At 42.7% G+C, this 22,119-nt stretch overlaps 1 protein-coding gene across 3 annotated transcripts in view; it reads right to left on the bottom strand.

Annotated features, from left to right (window-relative positions):
* Window positions 1–16,986, bottom strand: part of CLSPN (claspin) — a 36,968-nt gene extending 19,982 nt beyond the window's left edge. For all 3 annotated transcript variants that reach the window (XM_039363049.1, XM_039363048.1, XM_039363050.1), the window contains exons 1-12: window positions 16,855–16,986; window positions 14,043–14,172; window positions 12,259–12,620; window positions 11,146–11,316; window positions 10,698–10,775; window positions 10,450–10,522; window positions 9,697–9,805; window positions 6,145–6,686; window positions 5,192–5,383; window positions 2,884–3,080; window positions 1,569–1,768; window positions 725–789 (exon numbers count right to left, since the gene is read on the bottom strand). In XM_039363049.1, the coding sequence (XP_039218983.1) occupies window positions 725–789; window positions 1,569–1,768; window positions 2,884–3,080; window positions 5,192–5,383; window positions 6,145–6,686; window positions 9,697–9,805; window positions 10,450–10,522; window positions 10,698–10,775; window positions 11,146–11,316; window positions 12,259–12,620; window positions 14,043–14,172; window positions 16,855–16,884 (2,149 nt within the window). In that variant the 5' untranslated portion in view covers window positions 16,885–16,986. The remainder of the gene's footprint in view (window positions 1–724; window positions 790–1,568; window positions 1,769–2,883; window positions 3,081–5,191; window positions 5,384–6,144; window positions 6,687–9,696; window positions 9,806–10,449; window positions 10,523–10,697; window positions 10,776–11,145; window positions 11,317–12,258; window positions 12,621–14,042; window positions 14,173–16,854) is intronic.
* Window positions 16,987–22,119: the final 5,133 nt, after the last annotated feature.

The following is a 22,119-nucleotide window of genomic DNA, read 5'->3' as shown; positions in this document are numbered from 1 at the left end:
TGTGTGAATCCAGATTTTTTGGCTTAGTTTACCATTCAATCATGCAAACCCATAAAACTAGATTCATCCGGGTACTAGCTCAATCACGTATCTGACCAGAACTATTAATGAACTAGCAGGCTAGAATTATCTAAGACAGCTCCTTAGGTTCCTAAGATCTCCAGCACATAATTAACTGCATGCCACTTGACTTATATCAACTCAGAACAGGTGAATCCTTGTAGTTACAAGCCTTTTCTCTTATGCTTCATCATGCCTCTTCGTCCTTCCATTATTTATAGGAACAGGTTTTGTCACCAGGACCTGCCCAAGGATTAAGTCCTTCAGTTTCACAGGTGCAACTGGATTCAGGACATGTTTTGGAGAAGGACCTTGAAGCATGTCTGTTTAGAGAAGAGCAGCTGGTTGGCCAGATCAGCCCCTGGGTTGACTTCCCCTCTCCAAAATATAACCATATGATTTACCCACAGTTCCACTCAAAATGATATAAGCACTACTAATATATTCCACATCTTATATAATGTCCTTCAGGTGATTCTAAGATAGCAGTTTTATAGTTTAAGGCCCTACTTATCTTTTTTAATGGATGTGATCCACCCACCCTGAGCGGCAGGTGTGGAAAGCAGAATTAAAAAGACAGTAAAAAAAAAAAAAGATCTGCAATACCCATCTTGTTTCATCAGAAAAAGGGTAGAAAGAAACAACGCAGGGGCAGATGTTCTACCTTGCTTCTCTGCTCTCTTGCTCAGGGCTTCTTCCAGCTCAACTTTTTCACCTGCCAAAAAACATCTGCCAAAAAAAAAAAGCCCTTTAAGATTTCAATATGATTTATCAGTATAACATGCTATCTGCGTGATTTATTTTAAATATTTCTTACTGATTAGTTTTCTCATGATTTCAACTTCTTGAAAAATGCACTGACCAATTATTCAATGCAGCAAGTTAACTTTATAAGCAAAGGAAGGTCCTTAAATAAAAAAGAATACAGAGAAAGAGTTGCCTCAAGGTAACATGAGCAGCCAATAAGTTTTCTAAATAAATAAATAGGAGCACAGTTCATCGAGATGTTATGGGAAGCGCTCAACAGTTACAAAAGATCTCGCAAAATAGGTTTGGACTGTACTGTCAAGACTGCTAACATCGGATGTTCTTGCTTGCCATATATGAAGAAGCAAACCTGTTTTATTTAGCCTGTATAGCACTTCTAGAGTTAAAGCAGATAACACTAGCCTAGTGGATGGGAAAATATGCTAGTTAACCATAACAATGTCTGAGCACAGTGTTGCCAAGGTCAGCTTTAACAGAGGGGGGGGGACTTCACACTTCACATTAATTGGAGAATGTGATTGATGACTGTAAAATGAAGGAATGAGTTAGGCTTTGTTATGGGTGTTTGGGGGAGGGAGGATTCAGTTTTTGGCTTAACTTTGAATGTGCCGAAGCTATGCAGAAAATAAAGGATTCTTTAAGGTAAATAAGCCTCAAGGTTCTTTGAAAAGCTGCTTTTTTTTCGGAACCATGACATGTACATTGAAAGCAGCTACTTTTTTCTGGGTTTTTCAAAGTACCCTATTTTTGAAGAATTGTCTTTAAACAGAAGCAATGTTGACTCTGTGGAGGAAGGCTTTGAAACAACACTGCAGGGCAAACCAATGCGAGCCGCTTCATCTTCATCAGCTGATTCTTTGTCCGTTTCTTTATCAGCCTCAAGACGGGGGTCCCCCAGTTCTTCATGTTCCTCCTCCATCTCTCCAAGGTCATCTGGGTCCTGATGGGACACACACAGAGACAAAACTCCATAGTGAGTGAAGCAGAACCACAGGAAGTCCTTAACTTACAAACATCTGTTCAGTGATCGTTCAAAGTTATAGCAGGGCTAGAAAAAGCATAACAGAATACGAGAGTTGGAAGGGACCTTGGAGGTCTTCTAGTCCAACCCCCTGCTCAAGCAGGAAGCCCTATACCAGGGGTAGGCAACCTCAGCTCTTTTATGACTCATGGACTTCAACTCCCAGAATTCCTCAAGTCATAAAAGGGCCAAGTTTGAAGACCCCTGCTCTAAAGGAATCCCGGAGCTGCAAGTACATTCCACGCTGCGTGGTCACAACACGTTGTAACATGCAATTGGGGAGGAGGGGCATAATGCAAGCCAAGAACCAAAGTTCCTCTTTGTTTCACTTCATTTTACATGTTACAGTAGCCGGAAAGAGAGAAAGGAAAACACTAAGTGAGAGATTGTAGTAAAAGAAGCCAGGATGCAACCCACTTGGTATCACTCAGAACCTGTTGCTTTCTCTTTCACACGCAACCGCTGAGCAGGGCTGTGCGTTGCACTGGATATAATCCTGTCATCCTTAGCTTCATCTCCCATCAACCCTTACGTGAGGACTGTATAACTAAGCTGAGATAAGGAATAGACATTCTATAGCTTGGTGTCCTCCAGCCACATGACCACAAATAATGGCCTGGCCAGCTTGATTAGTGGCAGAAAAGGCATTTCAACACTGCACAGAACAAACTTCTATATCTTTATATCTCTGCTTCTTGAGAGTAAATCTCTTTTTGCTTAATCAGGAGAGCTCTGGGTATGGAATGCAGGGATGGGTGAGGTTTCCGACTGCAAAGCTACCCAATAATTAAGCCCATGAGACATCCCCCACACTCATTTCAGTGCTCTGCTCTGGACAGCTGAAGCCTTTAGAAGACTTCATTATTTAATTATGGCTGGAGGGGGGAGATATTTATTTCAAAGGACTTTTATCTTTTGGGCAGCAGGCCAAGGAAGATCTGTCTTTGCCAGCATGCCAATTATCTCCATTCCCTGGTGGATTCCTTCCGCATGCAAAAACTTGCCAAAGAAGGCAAAGAGAAAAGGAAAGAGACCTCCTGATTGGCTTCCTCCTCCTCTTCTTCCTCTTCCTCCTCTTCATCGGACATCTCCTCCTCTTCCTCTTCCTCGTCTTCCTCCATCATCTCCTCGTTATCCAGTTTGAACAACGCATACCGCTTCTGGCGTTCTTCTGTCCTGCGAAGCTTCATGGCTGCCTGCAGCTTAGCCTTCAACACCTGCAACTTCTCACCTGGAAGACAGGCAGGTTGGATCCCCACATTAAGGCCTGTGCAACACACCCTTTTAGTGTATGGCCCCAAGCCATGGTTTCAGCAAAGCGGCACGCAACTGAGCTCCAAAGCGACAATGGAGTGCCTGAAAAGGGAAAGGCATTTCACAAACCGACTGGGACAGCCCTGAGTTCTGTTTTGCCAAGGCAGTTAAATCAATCAGTCAACAACCTTAGGCTTCAAAGCATTCTCCGGGCTGAGTTGCTCTCCAGGCGTTAGAACAGGGGTCTTCAAACATGGCCCTTTTATGACTTGTGGACTTCAACTCCCAGAATTCCTCAGCCAGGCACGCTGGCTGAGGAATTCTGGGAACCAAAGCCCACAAGTCATAAAAGGGTCAAGTCTGAAGACCCCTGCTTTAGAACAAGACCCAAAGGGTTCTGTATCCTTGGGGACAAGATGAGCCCTGCAGTACTTAATACTGTCTAACAGAGAAAGACTTATTAAAAAAAAAAATACGTGTATGGCTAGTCCTTGTTTAATGACCAAACGTGGGACCAGCAATTTGGCCATGAAGTGAAGCGGTTGCTAAGTGAAACCGCAACTGTGCTTATGATCGCACTTTCGGTTTTCCTTTGCTGCATGGACCTGTGAAGGTCGTAGAGGCAAGTTATAAAGTTAGTTTTTCTGAAGTTTCTATTTTTTAATAGAAATTTTCAGTACAACGAGATGCACAAAACAAACAAGAAGAAAGGTAAAAAATAGGAAACGGAGGAACAAGAAAGAAATTAAAAGAAAAAAGATGAAAAAAATATAATTGTAGCCTTTGTCCTTTTTTCTATCCAGTAATGATTGTCTTAAATGTTTCCCCAAATCTTTGTGTCATTTTTAATAAGGTTACTTTTTCATCACCCTCATAACTGTGAACAGTTGCCAAATGAGGCAGTCACTAAACAAGGATTACCTGCACTGAGACAGGCTTGAAATATTCTTTCTCTTTATTTGGAATCTGCATGTTGATGGCAAAACAGTTTTTCCTAATAGATGAATAGTTTTTAAAAAAAACCACCTTTCTTGATGAGTGAAACAGGACTATGAAAAAACCTTTGGGTTGAAAATTTTCAAGTCAGAAAAAGATTGCGTCAAGGAATTTTTTTTATAATCACAGGTGCTTAATATTTTATCAGCAACATATTGTCTGGGTTCCAACATTTAACTTACTAATACATATTAAATTCCTTCCTCTCTACCTCATTTTTCTAGCCCTTGATAAAAAGTATCCCATATTCCAGTGTTTCCCAAACTTGACAATTTTAAGGCATGTGGACTTCAACTCCCAGAATTCCACAGCCAGCGTTGCTGGCTGTGGAATTCTGGGAGTTGAAGTCCACATGCCTTAAAATTGTCAAGTTTGGGAAACACTGCCATATTCTAAAATAAACTTGAATCATCTTTCTCTTTCATTTTCAATGTCAATCTATCCATTTCTGCACAATCTAAGATTTTTTTTAATTAACTCTTCCTCCGCTGGTAAATCTTCATTTTTCCAATGTTGAACGAATACAATTCTTGCTGCAGTTAATATATGCAAAATTAAATATATACACTCTTTCTCATAATTTCCTACAATTACACCTAAGAAAAATAATTCTGGCTTAAAATCTATTATGTTTTTTTAGTCGTCTTCTCTAACCACATATGTATTCTTAACCAGAATCTTTTGGCTTTAGACCGCAGTGTTTCTCAACCTAGACAATTTTAAGGCATGCGGACTTCAACTCCCAGAATTCCACAGCCAGCATTGCTGGCTGTGGAATTCTGGGAGTTGAAGTCCGCATGCCTTAAAATTGTCAAGGTTGAGAAACACTGCTTTAGAGCACATCCACCAAAGATGGTAGTAAGTGCCTGGTTTTTGTATCTGACTATTCCTATGCTGGTGGCTGTGTTCGCATGACACAGATGAGCTAAACTTCAAGTTTTATAACTTCCTAGACCGCATAGAGATGAAGTACAGCTCACGCCAAAATGAGTTTGATTCGCCGATAAATGGTAAGGCTCCCTTTGTATCAAGCATCCTGGCTCCAAGAGAACCAATCTTATATATTAAACCTTGAATATGTGCTAAGCATACCTGGTTTGGTCCGGGCTGCATCCTCTACCATCTCTGTGGCCAGCGTTACTGGTACCACGTCCACTTTCAACTCCTCTTTGCCATCATTCGTCATTTCTTTACGAATAATATTCAAGCTCACCGTTCGTTCTGTCTTTGGCTGGGCTGTGTGAAACGCATGCTTTACAAAGCGTTCTTTCAAAGCTTCCAGTTCTACGAAATCCACACAGACAAAAATAAATATGCAAAAATAGTTTTACTAGAATCATCTGTACGATAATTATAACTTTTTCAATTTTTAAAAGCCAATTCAATACTGGATTTGCCCATAACTCAATTCTGCAAAGTTATCTGCTAAGTTTCTTTATATTTCTGTGGCAGATGGGAGAAAACAAGATTTTCTCTTGAACAAATCATAAAATACCACAGATCTAACATCAAGACCCAAGATAAAAGATGCTCAAACATTTTTTTCATTTAAGAGTAATCCTGTTGTTTGAATGATACCTCAAATGGTATCCTGCACCTACTAAGAAGGCTAAAATTTATCTTAACTTCTGCAAATTAAGAACTGCCCGAGTCGATTACAATAAGAAGTGTTTGCAATAGAAAAAAATGTGGGGTTTTTTTTTCATTTCTTTCTCTTCTTGCAACTGCTGTGTTCCATAATGATTATCATGGATATCTATATGCAACAGTTGTTAAGGACTATCTATATGTGAGCTTGGTAAACTGATTTGACAAACTATGGCATCATTTTTGATAAAGGATCAATGGCTGCTGCTATGATTCAGTACCAAAAAAATGAAGGAGCAAAGAACAGCAGACAGTTTAGGAAAAAATGCCAAGCAACCTGTCTTTCTTACCTCTCTGCAAACCTCTCAGAATTAATTGCACGGAAGGGCTTCTACACAAAGAGACTTAGCACAGCTATATACATAGCAGCAATCAAACCAGGTTCAGGGTTACCATACCTCTGTTGGGTTCAGGTTCATCAAGGTCAATAAACGTCTCCATGCCAGAACATAGCTTAGGCTTAATACTCAGATCCACCCCCAGCTTCCGCAGCCGATCCAATCTGGCCTTTTTAATTTTGTCGCCAGGAATTTCCACCAGTGGCTCCAAGCCTTGAATGGGTTCTTGGGGTAGCACAGGCAATTGTAATGACTGCGCCTCTCTTTCTTCAACTATATCTCCTTCCAGTTTCTCCTCCGGTGGTTTGGTGGAGTCAGTAGGGACTTCACTGAGCTCTCCTTCTTTCTCAGAATTTAGATCGTCCCTAAATTCTGTTTGGAAATCATCGTTCTGCTTATCTTCTTCAGAGCACTCTCCCGTCAAATGTTCCGTTCCCTCTGCAGGAGAGCTGCCGGCAGCCAAAGGATTTGCAAAACCTGAAATTGGCAGATCCAATGTTCCTGGCTGGAGAGACTGTTCTTTCCCATTGTTATGGCAGCTGACACTGGGATTCCCTGTCACGCTCTCTTCTTTGAATAAGTTGGGTTGGGTTTTCATCGATCTGTTTATGAAGACAGGGATAAATCATCAACAGGCTACTTGCGAGACCGCCTACTACCTCATAGTTCCCTACGTCCGGTTAGATCCCACAGGCTGGGCCTCCTTCAGGCCCCGTCGGCCAAGCAGTGCCATTTGGCGGGGCCGTGGAGGAGGGCCTTCTCTGTGATGGTGCCCACGCTTTGGAATCAGCTCCCCCCGGAGATTAGGACCGCTCCCACCCTGTTGGTCTTCCATAAGCTACTTAAGACCTGGCTTTTCCGGCAGGCCTGGGGTTTATAAAACCTTACCCCTGGATGATTGTTTTTGTATTGTTGTTTTGTTATGTTTTATGTGGTTTTTTTTTATTGTTAGCCGCCCAGAGTCCTTTGGGAGTGGGGCGGCTTATAAATTTTAAAAATAAAAATAAAATAAAATCTTCCTTTCCCTTGAACTCAAGTCAGTTCAAAATGTGAAACAAGCAAGCTGAAGGTATACAGAGTACAAAAGAAGGGATCTATATGAAATGAATAATCATGGCTGGATTATTGCAATGGGCTCTACGTGAAGCTGGCCTTGAAAACCACTCAGACCGCTACAACTGGCGCTGAATGCACAGTAGCACAGTTAATGTTAGTATTATAATGAAATATGTGGGTGGATCTTGGGGGACGAGGGGAAGAGGTGCTACCTAGGAAACAATCAGACAACAGAAGGGTAAACCCCCCAAGGGCTTAACAGTCAAAGAAAGTTAGGAAGGATGCCTCATAATGGATCAGAAGGTGAAAAGGGGCAAGGGGAAGTTTGTATCTTCAAATTTGCAAGATTCTGTTCACGTAGCCTTACAACTAAGTAGATTTAGCTCATCTCATGATGTTTACCCAGAAGGATTAACTCCAATGCTCCATGACCTGCTCTGGTTACTTGTTCCGTTCAAGGGGCTGGTGATCATTTATAAAGGCCTTCATAGCATATGGAACATTTTTTTCCATATGCTATCTCCCATGGTTTTTATCTGTCTGGCAAAAGTCAAGCAGAGGTGATGCCTTCTGCAATTACATCCCCCCCCCCTCCAGACATTCATATGGTTCACACCCAAATGATGCTCCAAAGATCTTTAAAAATATGGCTGTTCTCCCAAGTTTCATGGAGGGCAATTGTGGAGCCCAATTCGTGTTTTATTTTGTGAGATATTGTTATGGAAATGCAGTAGTTCAGTGACGGCGAACCTTTTAGAGACCGAGTGCCCAAAGTGCAACCCAAAACCCACTTATGCATCGTCAGGTGCTGGGTGGGTGTGGCCCATTGGGTGGGTGTGGCCCATTGGGTGGGCGTGGCTGCAGTGGTAACCGCAGACTGGGTGGGACTAAAAAGTTAAATCAATCAATTCCAACTCTGCAAGATCTTTTTTTTTTTCCCCGCGAGAAGTTGAAATTGACTAAGTGAACCTTTTTTTTTTCTGCACATGGTGGCGGAGGCGTAAAATGAAAAGGTTTTATAAAACCCAGCTGAAGGCCTAGGACTGGGGCGATGGCGTGCGTGCTCACAGAGGGGGCTCTGAGTGCCACCTCTGGCACCCGTGCCATAGGTTCGCCACCACTGTACTTTTTACTGCTTTATTGTTTTAAATTGCAACTTGCTCCAGAAGCATCCTGGCATCACGCAGCCTCCAAATCCAATCCAATCTTATTAGCTTTATACGATATTTCTGACAAAATTACACTTCATAATTTATAAAGCAGCAACAGAAACTAACCACTTGTGCACAGAATTCCAAAACAAAGAAAATGTCAGTCAGTTCACTGCAACACCAAATTAGTAAAACTTTCTAAGCTCAGAATAAGTAATAATTATAAATAAAAGAGTACTCCAAATGGGAAGATTTTCATATAAATAACACACTCATTGGGGTAACAGTTATTCTATACAGTTATTCTATTTTCTGTACATAGTATAGTTTGAATAACAAACTCTTTTGAATTAAGAAACAGCCAAACTCCAATAAAATGTGAAAATTCAACAAGGTATCAAAACTAAGAAGAAACTATTATCACAGCACTGTATAGCCCATTATTTTAAAAGGGACAAGGACAAACTGTGGACTCTGAATTAAAGAAATTCCTCTTCAGGTTTATCCACTGTTGTCCAAGGAAAACAAAGAGCATTGAATAAGTTTCTCAAATTAAAAACTATGCACATTTGCAGATTAGCAAAAATGTTTAAAAATATGTCAGATAGACGTTGGAACTGTAAACATCACATAGGCATGTATTATCACATTTGGTGGACATGTGGTAAGGCAAAGGCCTATTGGAGAAAGATACATATGTGGTTAGAAAAAATATTGGGGGAACAAGTGGATTTTAAACCTGAACTTTTTTATTAGGTATTATGCCTGAAAAGACTAATAAGCAGAAATTATATTTAATCTTACATATTACTACAGCAGCGAGAATAATTTTTGCACAATACTGGAAGAATGAAGGATTGCCATCAGAAGAAGAAATAATCAGGAAAATATTGGAATGTGCAGAGATGGACAGATTAACTATGAGGTTGAAAGATAAAGAAGATACAGACTACTATCAAATTTGGAACCTATATTATTCTTGGCTAGAGGAAAGAATGAAGGATTAGGAATTGAACATGTATTAGCATAGCAAACGCCAGACAACTTGTTGATTGGAAAAATTAACATAGGTTGATGAAAAAAACCCCAATAAAATCTTTACTAAAAAAACAAACTATGCACATTTGCTTATTTTATACAGCATTCTTGGGACGTTTTTGTTAATCCAAAAAGCAGAGACAAGGCAGGAAAACTCAATTCTTAACATTTAACAATCTTTTTCAGAGACATCTCTTCAGTTTTTGAAATTGCAGCAAGCATATTTTCACATCCACAAAATGTAGAAATATATACATTTTTTTAGAAGCTGGATCGTGCATCCAGTTGGAACTTATGCTGTTCCAACAGTGTTGGCCAAGAATGGTGAGAAGTGAAAACAATAGGAATAAAAGGAAATTGGACTTACTTCAGCAAAGTCATTGCACTTCCTTGAAAAGAAGGACGAGGTTTGTGCTTGAAGAATTCCTGCACACTTTTGGCCTCTGGCAGGTGATAAGGTAGTGTCATTGCAGCTTCTACCATAAAAAAAAAGTAGAAGGTCAAATGAGGACCCAGATTGTTGGGGGCAATGTAAATATATATATACATTGCTTACTGGTGTACACCGCTTAGAGAGTGCTTGCACTTAAAGTGGTATATAAGTCTCATAAATAAATAGAAGGAAATCAACCCAAGCAAACCATTAATTGCATTACGACCGTATCATAAGATCACTTTTAGGTCCCGAGTGCAGATTAATGAGAGAAAAACGAATTTCAGTAATTGACAAAATCAGGCTGCATTAACAAAATCGACGAAAGTGAAGGAATACTTTTTGAATGTGCTGTGTTATGTGAAGACCTGGCTGCCTTGAGAAGTCCATAAGGGTGAGAAAGGTGGAAGGAAAAGAACAACCAGAATCAGTTTACAAAACTGATTCCAGCATGATGGATGCACCATTGCAAGACCAGAAGGAAGGGCCAATGGGGACATAGATTGGAGAAGGTCTGTGGGATCACAAAGAATTGAGTCCATCTTGATTGAATTTGATGTGTTTTCTTAGGTAAATGACACAAGTGGCTTGACAACAGAGTACTTTTTGGGGGCACAATTACAGAGCTGTATGAAAATTGCCCCTGGGGTGTCTTAAAAGCATTATAGGGTCTCAGCTTTTTTATACCTCTAACAAGTCGCTGACTCTCACTGTGGAGCTGCTTGTTTTCTTCTTTTGTTAACTTAGTTGGTTTCAGCTTCTAAATAAAGAAATAAATAACTCTTTTAAAAACACATTGTGAAGTATAATTAAAAATCGGACAGGAGCAGATGGAAGATGCATATGCTGCCACACGACTCTCTACTTAAGTTGAACTAAAAACTAGGCAGAAAATTAAGCCATGTATAAGTCAATAGGGGGGTGGAAGTACTTACCCTTTTTCTAGATTCTTTTAAAAGCGGCTCCTCGTTTTCATCCATTACATATTTGTAATCCTCACTCTCCAAAAATAGCTGTTTGAAACAAAAAAAGGGGGGGGGGGAATGTTAATTTTCATTTCGTGCTTGAGGGACTTGATGGGATTCTATGTGAGACTATGGACAAAAAAATAAAAATTACTCCAACACAGCCAATTTGCCTCTTGGTTAGGAATTCTGGGTTTTTTTTTTCCTAAACAGGTTCCGCAGCCTGAAATAATAATAATAAGAAGAAGAAGAAGAAGGAGAAGGAGAAGGAGAAGGAGAAGGAGAAGAAGAAGGAGAAGAAGAAGAAGGTCCTTGAAAAGGACTCTGGTGGATAAAAATGCCAAATCCCCTCTAGATATCTGGCTGTGTGATGAACAACAACAACTACAACTACAATAATAACCTTGATGCAACTCACCTTCTGTTTTTTTGTTTTCACTTTCTCTGCAGCGTTTATTGACGTTTCCAAATTTTCAACTTGAAAAGAAAATTCATCCTCTTCCTCCTCCTCCTCCAGGCCATTGTCAAAGAGCTCTTTATCTATCAGCAAACACCCACTGTCATTAAAAGGAAAGTCTTCGGCATTCTCCTAAGAACAATAGAAATAAAATACAAGAATTCCAGTTCAGAGATTCAATTTCATAAATGGGTTTTTTTGAACCTGCCCCTGCCCTACATAAAATGAACTGCAACATTCCTAGCTTCACATCTTTCAGATCTGTTGAATTAAAGCAGGCATGTCAATGGGGAAAAAGTCACAATATTTCATGCGACATCGCGAGTTTGACATGTCTGAATTAAAGTCCTCAAAAACAGTTATGTTAGAATCCACTACTAGAAACTAGGTCGGGGAAGCCAGCAAGACAGAAAATACCACAAACCTTGGTAAAAGGTTACACTGGCACAATGAATCACTCCACACCTCCCCATCGGATGTTTTGTATAGAGCCAAACAAATTAAACAACTTGGCCATTGATGCTAGGACCGCCCCTAGTCCATCCAATCATTGATCATGCCCTTATGTCACAGTGGATTACAAGCGGGGGCTTTTGTGAGATCAGGCTTTCAAACAATTACATATGCTGAACTTTTTCATATCTGGGAAGACTTGTGTTAAAGTGACTCCTGCTTTTCGTGTTTCGTGTGCAGTGGGTTGCAGTTGTTACTTTTGTAAACGGAGAGGAGCATCCGCATAAGCAATCAACCCTCTTGCAGAGGAATAAAATATGAGTAATTGAGAACAGGGGTCTGCAACCTTGACCACTTTTAAGACTTGTGGAATTCAGCTCTCAGAATTCCTCAGCCAGCATAGCTGGCTGAGGAATTCTGGGAGCTAAAATCCACAAGTCTTAAAATGGTCAAGGTTGGAGAGCCCTGATTTAGAACACAGGCAAAGCATTGCCGGGCAATAAGCAAGACAAATTGTTAAACGGATGCTCATCATTTGCATCGGTTCGGTCTGGTGTGCTCTGGATCGTGTTGCATGCTACAAAATGTACTCGGTCATTTTTTTTTTACTTCCCATCATACCTTTTGTTCTTGTGGCTTTTCCTTCTTTCTGGCTTGCCTTGTAGTCTTCCTCTTCTTCTCTTCCTTCCTCTTCCGTTTCCTGGAGCTGCTCTTTTCTTTCCTGTCTTTCCTGTTCAAGCTCCCCTCTTCCCTCTCAGGATGTCGAGGCCACAGGTTCTCAGCATCGCTGTCATCGCCATTCAGCCCGGCCTTGTCTTTGTTTCCCTCCATAGCCAGCCAATTATATCTTTCCTTGGGGCTGTCCACATCGCTGGGCGCAGCCTTCAGCTGCTCAGGCACACCGTCTTCTCCTTCACTATTGCTGTCAGCAAGAACCCTCCTGCATTTGACTCTCTTACGTGTGCAGATCTCCTCGTCCGAATCTGTCCCGAACACACACGACACAATGCTCGCTTACCACGCAAAGCCATCATTTGTTTAACCCTAGGTGGCCATTTCACACAGCCCACTAAGCCGCAATAAAGCTGGCGAATTTATTTATTTTATATTTCGCGCTTCTCCACTGCCAGTCTCCCTCAGGGAGGGGCTGTGGGCACTGTACAATTTAATCAAAATAATAAAACGCTACAAACTGAACCATTGAAGATTAAAGATTTTTAAAAAATGTAAAACATTATAAAACTGCAAAAGGTGGAGAATTCCAAGATGGGGAGGCCAGGAGCGGTTAATACAAGTGTGTGGGGGTGGGGGGAGGGAGATGTCATGGAGCCCAGCAGCTCCATAGCTGTGTGGACCCCTGCATCCTCCGTGCAAGGTTACACAGCCAAGTTCTGACCCCTTTGCGGAAGGCCAAGGGATTGGGGGATTTCCTCACCTCTGAGGGCAAGAGGTTCCACAAAGCAGGGGCAGCAGCAGAAAAGGCCCTCTTCCTAGATTCTGCCAGTCAAAATTATTTGACTGATGGGGTCTGTAGCACACTTTCTTCATAGACCAGGGGTAGGCAACTGTGGCTCTTTTATGACTCGTGGACTTCAACTCCCAGAATTTCTGAGCCAGCCATGCTGAGGGGAAAGGGAGAAGTTTGCAAGCTGAGCCATGCTGGCTCAGGAATTCTGGGAGTTGAAGTCCACGAGTTATGAAGGGGCCAAAGTTTCCCTCATGCTGGCTCTGGAATTCTGGGAGTTGAAGTCCATGAGTCATAAAGCGGCCTAGGTCTAGGCCAGAGGTAGGCAACCTTGGCTCTTTTATACTCATGGACTTCAACTCCCAGAATTCCTGAGCCAGCCATGCTGAGGAGAAATGGAGAGGTTTCCAAGATGAGCCATGCTGGCTCAGAAATTCTGGGAGTTGAAGTCCATGAGTCATAAAAGAGCCAAGGTTGCCTACCCCTGTCATAGACCGACTAAAGTTATTTTATCTAGAGGTTACAGAAGAATTAACAACTCCCATATAAAAAGAACCATTTAAACTTTGTAAGGTGGCAAAAATACATGGTGGCCTGCACTAAGAAAAAATACATTCTCACACACAAACAAGATTACAGAATATTAGGTTATCAAACTAAATTGAAACAGTATTCTGTGCAGCGGTCCCCAACCTTTGCAGCTTGGCGATCTGGCTGCGGGCAAGAGGAGAACTGGGCTGTCTGGGTGGTGAGCCGGCGTGCAGCTTGACTCACGCAAGTGATGGACCGGTGCGCGCACACACGCAACTCCACTGCAAGTGGAGCTGCGTGTGCACACCGGCCCACCGCTTGCGCAAGTTGAACTCATGTCGCCTGGTTGCGTATATGCCATGGCCCGATAGCGGCCGTTCTAGTGAAATTATACCAAAAAGATACACACCTCCTTCGTCAATGGATGCAACTTCCTTGCTTATCTGGGACCGGAAGCTCATTTCACAGCTGCCTTGTCCACTGTCTGAATCACTGTCAGAGGTATCTTGAGTTCTCACATCCTGGGCCTCCAAATGGAACTGCGGTTCAATATGAAAAGATAAGCACGTGTAATATCCAGCATGCACCAGGGATTTAAAAACAAAGGCAAATACACCATTATTCATTTCTTGTCCAATCCAAACCCAGATGATTCCATTGGGCATCACTACTAGGCACTTTCCAAATGAAGCTACAAGACCAGATGACCCAAGACTAAGTTTGTTATTATCACGTTCATTTCAGATTTCAAATTGACCCCAGAAACCTCTGCATCAGTTATAAAACTGTACTGAAATGTGATTGCAACTCTACATTGCAAAACTCAAAGGCAAGGTTCATATACATCATGCAGAATCTTAATGTCATTTGTTTCTGAGAACCAAATCACTGGAGCTTATTCAGTAAATCATTGCTAAATGAAACGGTTAGTCACGGTTGTAAACTTTAGCAGTCAGCATCTACAGAGCTCCTGGCTCATCAACAAAAGGAGAGTCAATTAGCTTTACTTCATGATTCGTGAGAGGGCCATTCAAATATTTTTCACTATATCATCGTCCAAGAACAAGATTTAGGAACTTACAGACTAGTGCAGAGGTCTCCAACCTCGGCAACTTTAAGACTTATGGACTTCAACTCCCAGAATTCCTCAGCCAGAATTCCACAAGTCTTAAAGTTGTTGAGGTTGGAGACCCCTGATCTAGTGGCTATTTTCCAAAGCGCCTGAAGGCAGCACAAGAAGCAACGGGTGGAAACTAATCAAGGAGAGAAGCAACCTAGAACTAAGGAGAAACTTCCTGACAGTGAGAACAATTAATCAGTGGAACAGCCTGCCTCCAGAAGCAGTAAATGCTCCAACACTGGAAGTTTTAAGAAGAGACTGGACAGCCATTTGTCCGAAATGGTGTAGGGTTTCCTGCCCGAGCAGGGGGTTGGACTAGATGACCTCCAAGGTCCCTTCCAACTTTACTACTATTATTATTATTCTCAACCTTTTTAATTCCGCGACCCCCAACAAATCTCGATACTGTAGCTCAATTACTATCTTTCCCACGTACGGTTAATATTGTTGTGTTTATTAGCACTGTATTTCATTCCTTCAATACCAAGCAGATTTCCATATTATTGGTTATATATACGCTTGCTGTAAAAATATGTAACCAACACTGTTTTGCATACTTTATCTTACTTGGCCTCTTTACTATCTTTAACAAGGTTGATTTAGTACATACTGTAGATTGCAGTAAGTTGTTCTATGCTTAACCATGACTTTTGAATAACTTAGTTAACTGGATTCACATACTATGGTATACCATGAAACATGGTTTTACATACCAGCGACACACAGTATGCCAAGAAAAACAAAATATAAAAAGCTAGTCTATTGTTTGGGGACTGAACCAACATCTATAGCTTTTATATTCTCTGTTCATTGTTTAACGGCAGCTATCAAAACCAGTGTAAGGGTTTGTTGTTGTTAGTTGCGAAGTCATGTCCGACCCATCGCGACCCCATGGGCAACGTTCCTCCAGGCCTTCCTGTCCTCTACCATTTTCTGGAGTCCCTTTAAGCTCACGCCTCCTGCTTCAGTGACTCCATCCAGCCACCTCGCTCTCTGTCGTCCCCTTCTCTTGCCCTCCATCTTTCCCAGCATTAGGCTCTTCTCCAGGGAGTCCTTCCTTCTCATTAGGTGGCCAAAGTACTTGAGTTTCACCTTCAGGATCTGGCCTTCTAAAGAGCAGTCAGGGTTGATCTCCTCTAGGACTGACTGGTTGGATCGCCTTGCAGTCCAGGGGACTCGCAGGAGTCTTCTCCAGCATCATAGTTCAAAGGCCTCCATTCTTTGGCGCTTGGCCTTTCTTAGGGTCCTTAGTTAGTCTTAATTAGTCTTTACAGCGAGGTTGCCTAAACCTGCCTTCCAATTCGCTATTGCTAATTCACCCCTCCTGCTAAGCCAGTGGTTCTCAACCTGTGGGTCGGGACCCCATTTGGGGTCAAACGACCATTTCACGGGGGTCGCCAAACAACGCAGTCTGTCATTTTTCCCCCCTTTTCCTTAGCTGTGCTACACCCTTTTATTCTATTGGCTTTCAAAAGCCAATAGGAATTGTCCAGGCTGTCTCTGCCCTGCTGAGCCCGCCAAAAGTCCCATTCTGCAAACGGTGCTGCACCAGTTGAGTAGTCCTCGACTTACGACCGGTTGAGTAGTCCCCGACTTACGACCGGTTAGGGGTCACGGCATTAAAAAGGTTGAGAACCACTGTGCTAAGCCAACATTTTCCCGGTTTTATACAGGATCACTTGCGAACCTGGGTCGTAAAAGCATGCCTTTTTTCCAACATGTAAACACACACGCACCTTCACCCCCGTTTTCTCCAACCCGGCACGCAGACCAGGTTTATTGCATCCGAACTGAAAAAATCCAAAAGCCTGGATGGCATTGCCGAGTTGGGCCTCTGCTGCCGCCTAGGGGCAGTCTGGGGGGCTGCCCTAATCGCCGTCCCCATCTATAACCTGGCTACACCGGGATGCCCTGCATACCTAAACGGGGCGCCCGTGGCATGCCGGGATATCGAAGCGCAGCCGCAGTGCACGCCGGGAGCCGTAGTCCCGGGTCTCTGAAGAGCCTACGAGGGAAGACGCCCGACAGCCGAGGCAGCTTCTCCTCCGCCGGTTAGCAGATAGCTCGTCCCAGCCCCGCGCCTGACACAGGCCAGACTCACCTCTCCCTCCGCCGCCACCGCCGCCGTCATGATATCCGCCTCCCGCGTCCGCTGAGAGGAGCGACCGGACCCCGGAAAGCGCCAAAACCTCCGGGAGAGAGGCTGCGTTTGAGTCTTCGCGCTCTTGCTCGGCGCTTGGCTCCGCCCTTTCGGCCCAGCCAGTCACAGCTGGCCTCCAGCCTTATGGAGCCGCCCCTTTTAGCTCCCATTGGTCAACAGCTTGAGTCGGCGATTCTCCGGACCAATGGCCAAACTGTGTTTCCTATACGGGACCGCCCTCGTGGAGGAATTTCTTGGATTTCGTAGGACTACAGAAGTACAATGAAGGCGTCTTTTAAAATGTTTTTAGGCATAAGAAAACTTTAACGTTTTTTCTCCTCTTGATAAAAGAACTATACCAAGAGTAGGCAACCTTGGCTCTTTTATGACTCGTGGACTTCAACTCCCAGAATTCCTGAGGCAGCCTGGCTCAGCTTGGAAACCTCTCCCTTTCCCCTCAGCATGGCTGGCTCAGGAATTCTGGGAGTTGAAGTCCACGAGTCATAAAAGAGCCAAGGTTGCCTACCCCTGAACTATACTATGTTAAGCCCGGCCACTGGGCCGCTGTATCCCAGGGGAGATGGAAAAGTAATGCAAAATCTGTATTTTTCCCCTTTGAAAGATTATGGCAATTCTCCTATAGGGCAGTGCTTTTCAACCTTGGAAAGTACAGCATGTATGGACCTCAATTCCCAAAATTCCGCAGCATGCCAGAGTTAGCTGGCTAGGGAGTTCTGGGAAGTGAAATCCACATTTCTTAAGCTTGTCAAGATTGAAAAACATTGCTAAAGAACATCCAAAACTGCAAAGAACTCTGCATTTGGTCTCTGTGTTCATCTACCTTCAGCAAGATTTCTCCACTAATGCTAGAATGGGTAAAATAACAAATGGAACATAATTGCCTAGTTATATTGTAAAATGGACAGCTGTGGGCACACCCTTGCTAGCTTAATTTTCAAATACGATGTTATTGATTTTTTAATGTGCCTCAAACTGGAGTATTAGATCCAGCTAGTCCAGGGGTAGGCAACCTTGGCTCTTTTATGACTTGTGGACTTCAACTCCCAGAATTGTACAGATGTCTGTAAGAATCTCGACCATATACAAGTTGTCCTCAACTTACAACTGCAAGACCAGGATCTCTATTGCTAAGCAAGGCGGTTAAGTGAATTCCACCCAATTTTATGACATTTTGCCACATTTTGTTAAGCAAATCACTGTTCAGTGAATCGTGCAGTTTAGCTAAAACACATTTGGCTTCCCCAATTGATTCTGCTTGTCAGAAGCAAGTGAGGAAGGTCGTAAATGGCAATCACATAATAACCAAAGGATGCTGCAAGTGTCATAAATACAGGATAATTGCCCAGTGCCCAAATTTTGATCATATGACCATGAGGATGTTGCAACTGTCATGAGAAAACCATAGGTGACTTTTTTCAGTGCTATTTTAACTTCAAGCAGTCACCAAATGAATGACTATAAGTTCTTCTTCTGTGTCTAGAACAAACTTTAAACTGCCAGAATGAAGCCACTGTCTTGACTTTGCTGCTGACCAAAAATAAGTCATTATCGGTATGTTTCTGGTAATAGCCAACATTAGCAGCAGATGGGCTGGCTCTGTGTCCCTCCACATTCATACAGCATGTTGTTATCTGCTAATACAGGAGTCCCCATCCCTCGGGCTGCAGCCCAATACCATGCCATGGCCCGTTCAGAACTGGGTAGTGCAAGCAGCTGGCAGTCGCACATGCATGCACTCAACTTGCGTTGAGTGGCGGAACAGCACGCATGAGCACACTGGCCTACCCTTTATACAGACTAGTTCTCCTCTCCCTTACCCCACCAAGCTGCCAAGCTGTAAAGGCTGGAGTCTGCAGCTCTAACAGCCTCCACCTGAGCATATTGGTTTTACAATTAGGCACTGCAACCTTCGACCTATTCAGGGTCCTCCAACTAGTAAAAGGCAGGTCAGATCTTTCAGCCATATCCTCCTTTAATGTTATTCCTTGCTCGGTGGCCTCCTTCCTCCATCTTTTAATTCAATTTTGTTCATGTATACCCTCAAGAATATTTGTTCTTGCCATAAAGCTATTCTTAGATCTGAGTTGGTGGTCTTGGGGCATATGCCTATATCAGTGATGGCAAACCTTTTAGAGACTGAGTGCCCAAACTGCAACCCAAAACCCACTTATGCATCGTCGAGTGCCGGGTGAGTGTGGCCCGTTGGGTGGGCATGACTGCAGTGATAATGGCAGACTGGGTGGGACTAAAAAGTTCAATCAATCAATTCCAACTTTGCGAGATCTTTTTTTTCCCCACGAGAAATTGAAATTGACTCATTGATTGAACCTTTTTTTTTTTTGCACACAGTGGTGGAAGCCTAAAGCGAAAAGGTTTTATAAACCTTTGGGGCGACAGCCTGCGTGCCCACAGAGAGGGCTCTGAGTGCCGCCTCTGGCACCCGTGCCATAGGTTTGCCACCACTGGCCTATATATATGAAAGTCAATCTGAGTGTCCAGCCTAATTATTATCTCAATATGTAGAATGGAATGGGAGACAAAAGAGGGAGCAAAATTTGTCCTTTTCTCTGTCTTGCTTTGACAGGAATGTGGTGCAAAAAACAAATTGAAGGTTTTAATTCTCACCTGGGCAGGTGAGATTCTCACCTGCATTACAAATAACAGAACACCAATATATTGTCTTTTTTAAATTATATTTTGTGGCACATATTATAATAGCCTACTTCATATCTGCAAGAGTCTCCATGTCATGCTGAGCCAAAAATAAACAATTCACAATCGTTCTGTCTCATTCAAGAGTTCAAGGTGGTGTATACTGTATAGCATTTAATGCTGTTTCCCCAAAACAAGGGGAAGGCTGACTTGAGAAAGTGGAGGATGGACTGGAACTTCTGTCTTATTGCTCCTAATTCAGCACTTCATTCCTACACCACACATTTGACTTGGCACTGTTCATACAACCATTCATTTAGTGACCGTTCGAAGTTACAACAGCACTGAAAAAAATAACCGGTTCTTGTACTTATGACTGTCATAGCATCCCCAACCATGTGATCAAAATTTAGGGGCTTGGTGACCAACACGTATTGCAGCATCCCAGGGTTGCATGATCACCATTTGCGATCTTCACAGCCAGTTTTTTAATAAGCAAAGACAATGGGGGAAGCCACATTTACTTAATGACTGTGTGGTTCATTTAACTGCAATGATTCACTTAATTAAGGCAAAAAATGTTGTAAAATCGGGCATGAATCACTTAGCCACCTTGCTTAACAAAGGAAATTCTGATCCCAATTGTGATCAAAAGCAGAGGACTACCTGTATATGATCAAGACCAGTGGTTCTCAACCTTTTTAATGCCGCGACCCCCAACCGGTCATAAGTCGGGGACTACTCAACCGGTCGTAAGTCGAGGACTACTCAACTGGTGCAGCACCATTTGCAGAATGGGACTTTTGGCGGGCTTAGCAGGGCAGAGACAGCCTGGACAATTCCTATTGGCTTTTGAAAGCCAATAGAATTAGACTCTATTCAAGAGTGTCTATTCTATTGGCTTTCAAAAGCCAATAGAATAAAAGAGAGTAGCACACAGCTAAGGAAAAGGGGGGAAAAATGGCAGACTGTGTTGTTTGGCGACCCCTGTGAAATGGTCGTTCGACCCCAAATGGGGTCCCGACCCACAGGTTGAGAATCACTGATCAAGACTGTCACAATCATTAAGCTTCAATCTATCCTACTTGCTGCCAGGTTATCAAAGAAGATGAAGTATTCCATATAATCCAGAGCTATTTGGAATAAATGATGATAAATAGCTCCATTCACTTTAATGGAATCCAATATCCAGAAAGCTCAGTTGTGATTGGGCAAAGATCCTGGCATGAGAAAAAAGGAGAATTTCCAAGTTCCAGGAAGAATATTTTTGGGACTCCTCCCTGTTTTAATTTCAGTGATTGCTCTACTTTGTGTGTCAAAAACTTTGGCGTGTAAAAGCATCCACAGGATTAGTAATCATTCATCAAAAACATTCCAAAAGCTTAAAGTTAAATATGTAATAGTGGGCTAGAGTTTTGTATAATTATTGTTAGGATTGTTTTGTGTAGTTTGACATCAAAAGAAAAGAGATCTTACGTTGGACTGCACACCTTGCAAATACTAGGTGCCGTTGTTTATTAAATCTCAAGTCTTATTTGATGATCCAAGGGGGAATTGTCAAGAGAGGGAAAACTATAAAACGTTCGGCTAGGGTAAGCTAGGATGGACCTTATTAGTGTAAGAATTGGACCCCCTCATGGAGATATAAAAACTAGGCAATACTCCAATCTAGGCAAAGGTGCTCCAGCTCTGAATACAGCTAGTCCTCCATTTACAACCATCCATTTAGTAACTTCAAAGTTACAACTGCAGTGGAAAAAGTGACTTACAACTGGTCCTTGCACTTATGACCATTGCAGGATCCTCTGGCTTGGTCGAAATTTGAGTGCTTGGCAACCAGCATATATTTACAACAGTTTGCGACCTTCCCAGCCAGCTTCCAGCAAGCAAAGTCAATGGGGGAAACTGGATTTGCTTAATGATCACATGATTCACTTAAGATTTGCAGATGACTGGGGCTTTTCAAGAAAAGATCGGACAACCATTTGTCTGGGATGATGTAAGGAATCCTGCCTTGGGCAGGGGGTTGGACTAGCACTAGAAGACCTTCAAGGTCCCTTCCAGCCCTACCATTGTATGAAAAACAAGACAAAACATTCTAAACATCAAAACAATAGTTTATACCAGGGGTCTTCAAACTTGGCCCTTTTATGACTTGTGGACTTCAACTCCCAGAATCCGTCAGCCAGCATGGCTGGCTGAGGAATTCTAGGAATTTAAGTCCACAAGTCATAAAAGGGCCAAGTTTGAAGACCCCTGGCTTAAGCAATGTTTCCTTAGCCCAGGGGTAGGCAACCTCGGCTCTTTTATGACTTGTGGACTTCAACTCCCAGAATTCCTGAGTCAGCATGGCTGGCTGAGGAATTCTGGGAGTTGAAATCCACAAGTCACAAAAGGGCCAAGTTTGAAGACCCCTGGTTTACACTATAATGGAATTAAAAGGGCCAAACATGGGAGGCAAGGGAGCAAGCTGCACAAGAAAAGGAGGTGGGGACTTGAAGCCCTCCCCAACGACTGGGGAATTCTGGAAGTTGAAGTCCACCCACCTTGGCT

This window comes from Crotalus tigris, unplaced genomic scaffold (genome assembly GCF_016545835.1).
Source record: "Crotalus tigris isolate CLP2741 ecotype Arizona unplaced genomic scaffold, ASM1654583v1 scf7180000019504.1669754, whole genome shotgun sequence".
Taxonomy (NCBI): Eukaryota; Metazoa; Chordata; class Lepidosauria; order Squamata; family Viperidae; genus Crotalus; species Crotalus tigris.
The sequence above is the reverse complement of the archived record's forward strand: the minus strand, read 5'-3'. Positions and strand labels throughout refer to the sequence as shown.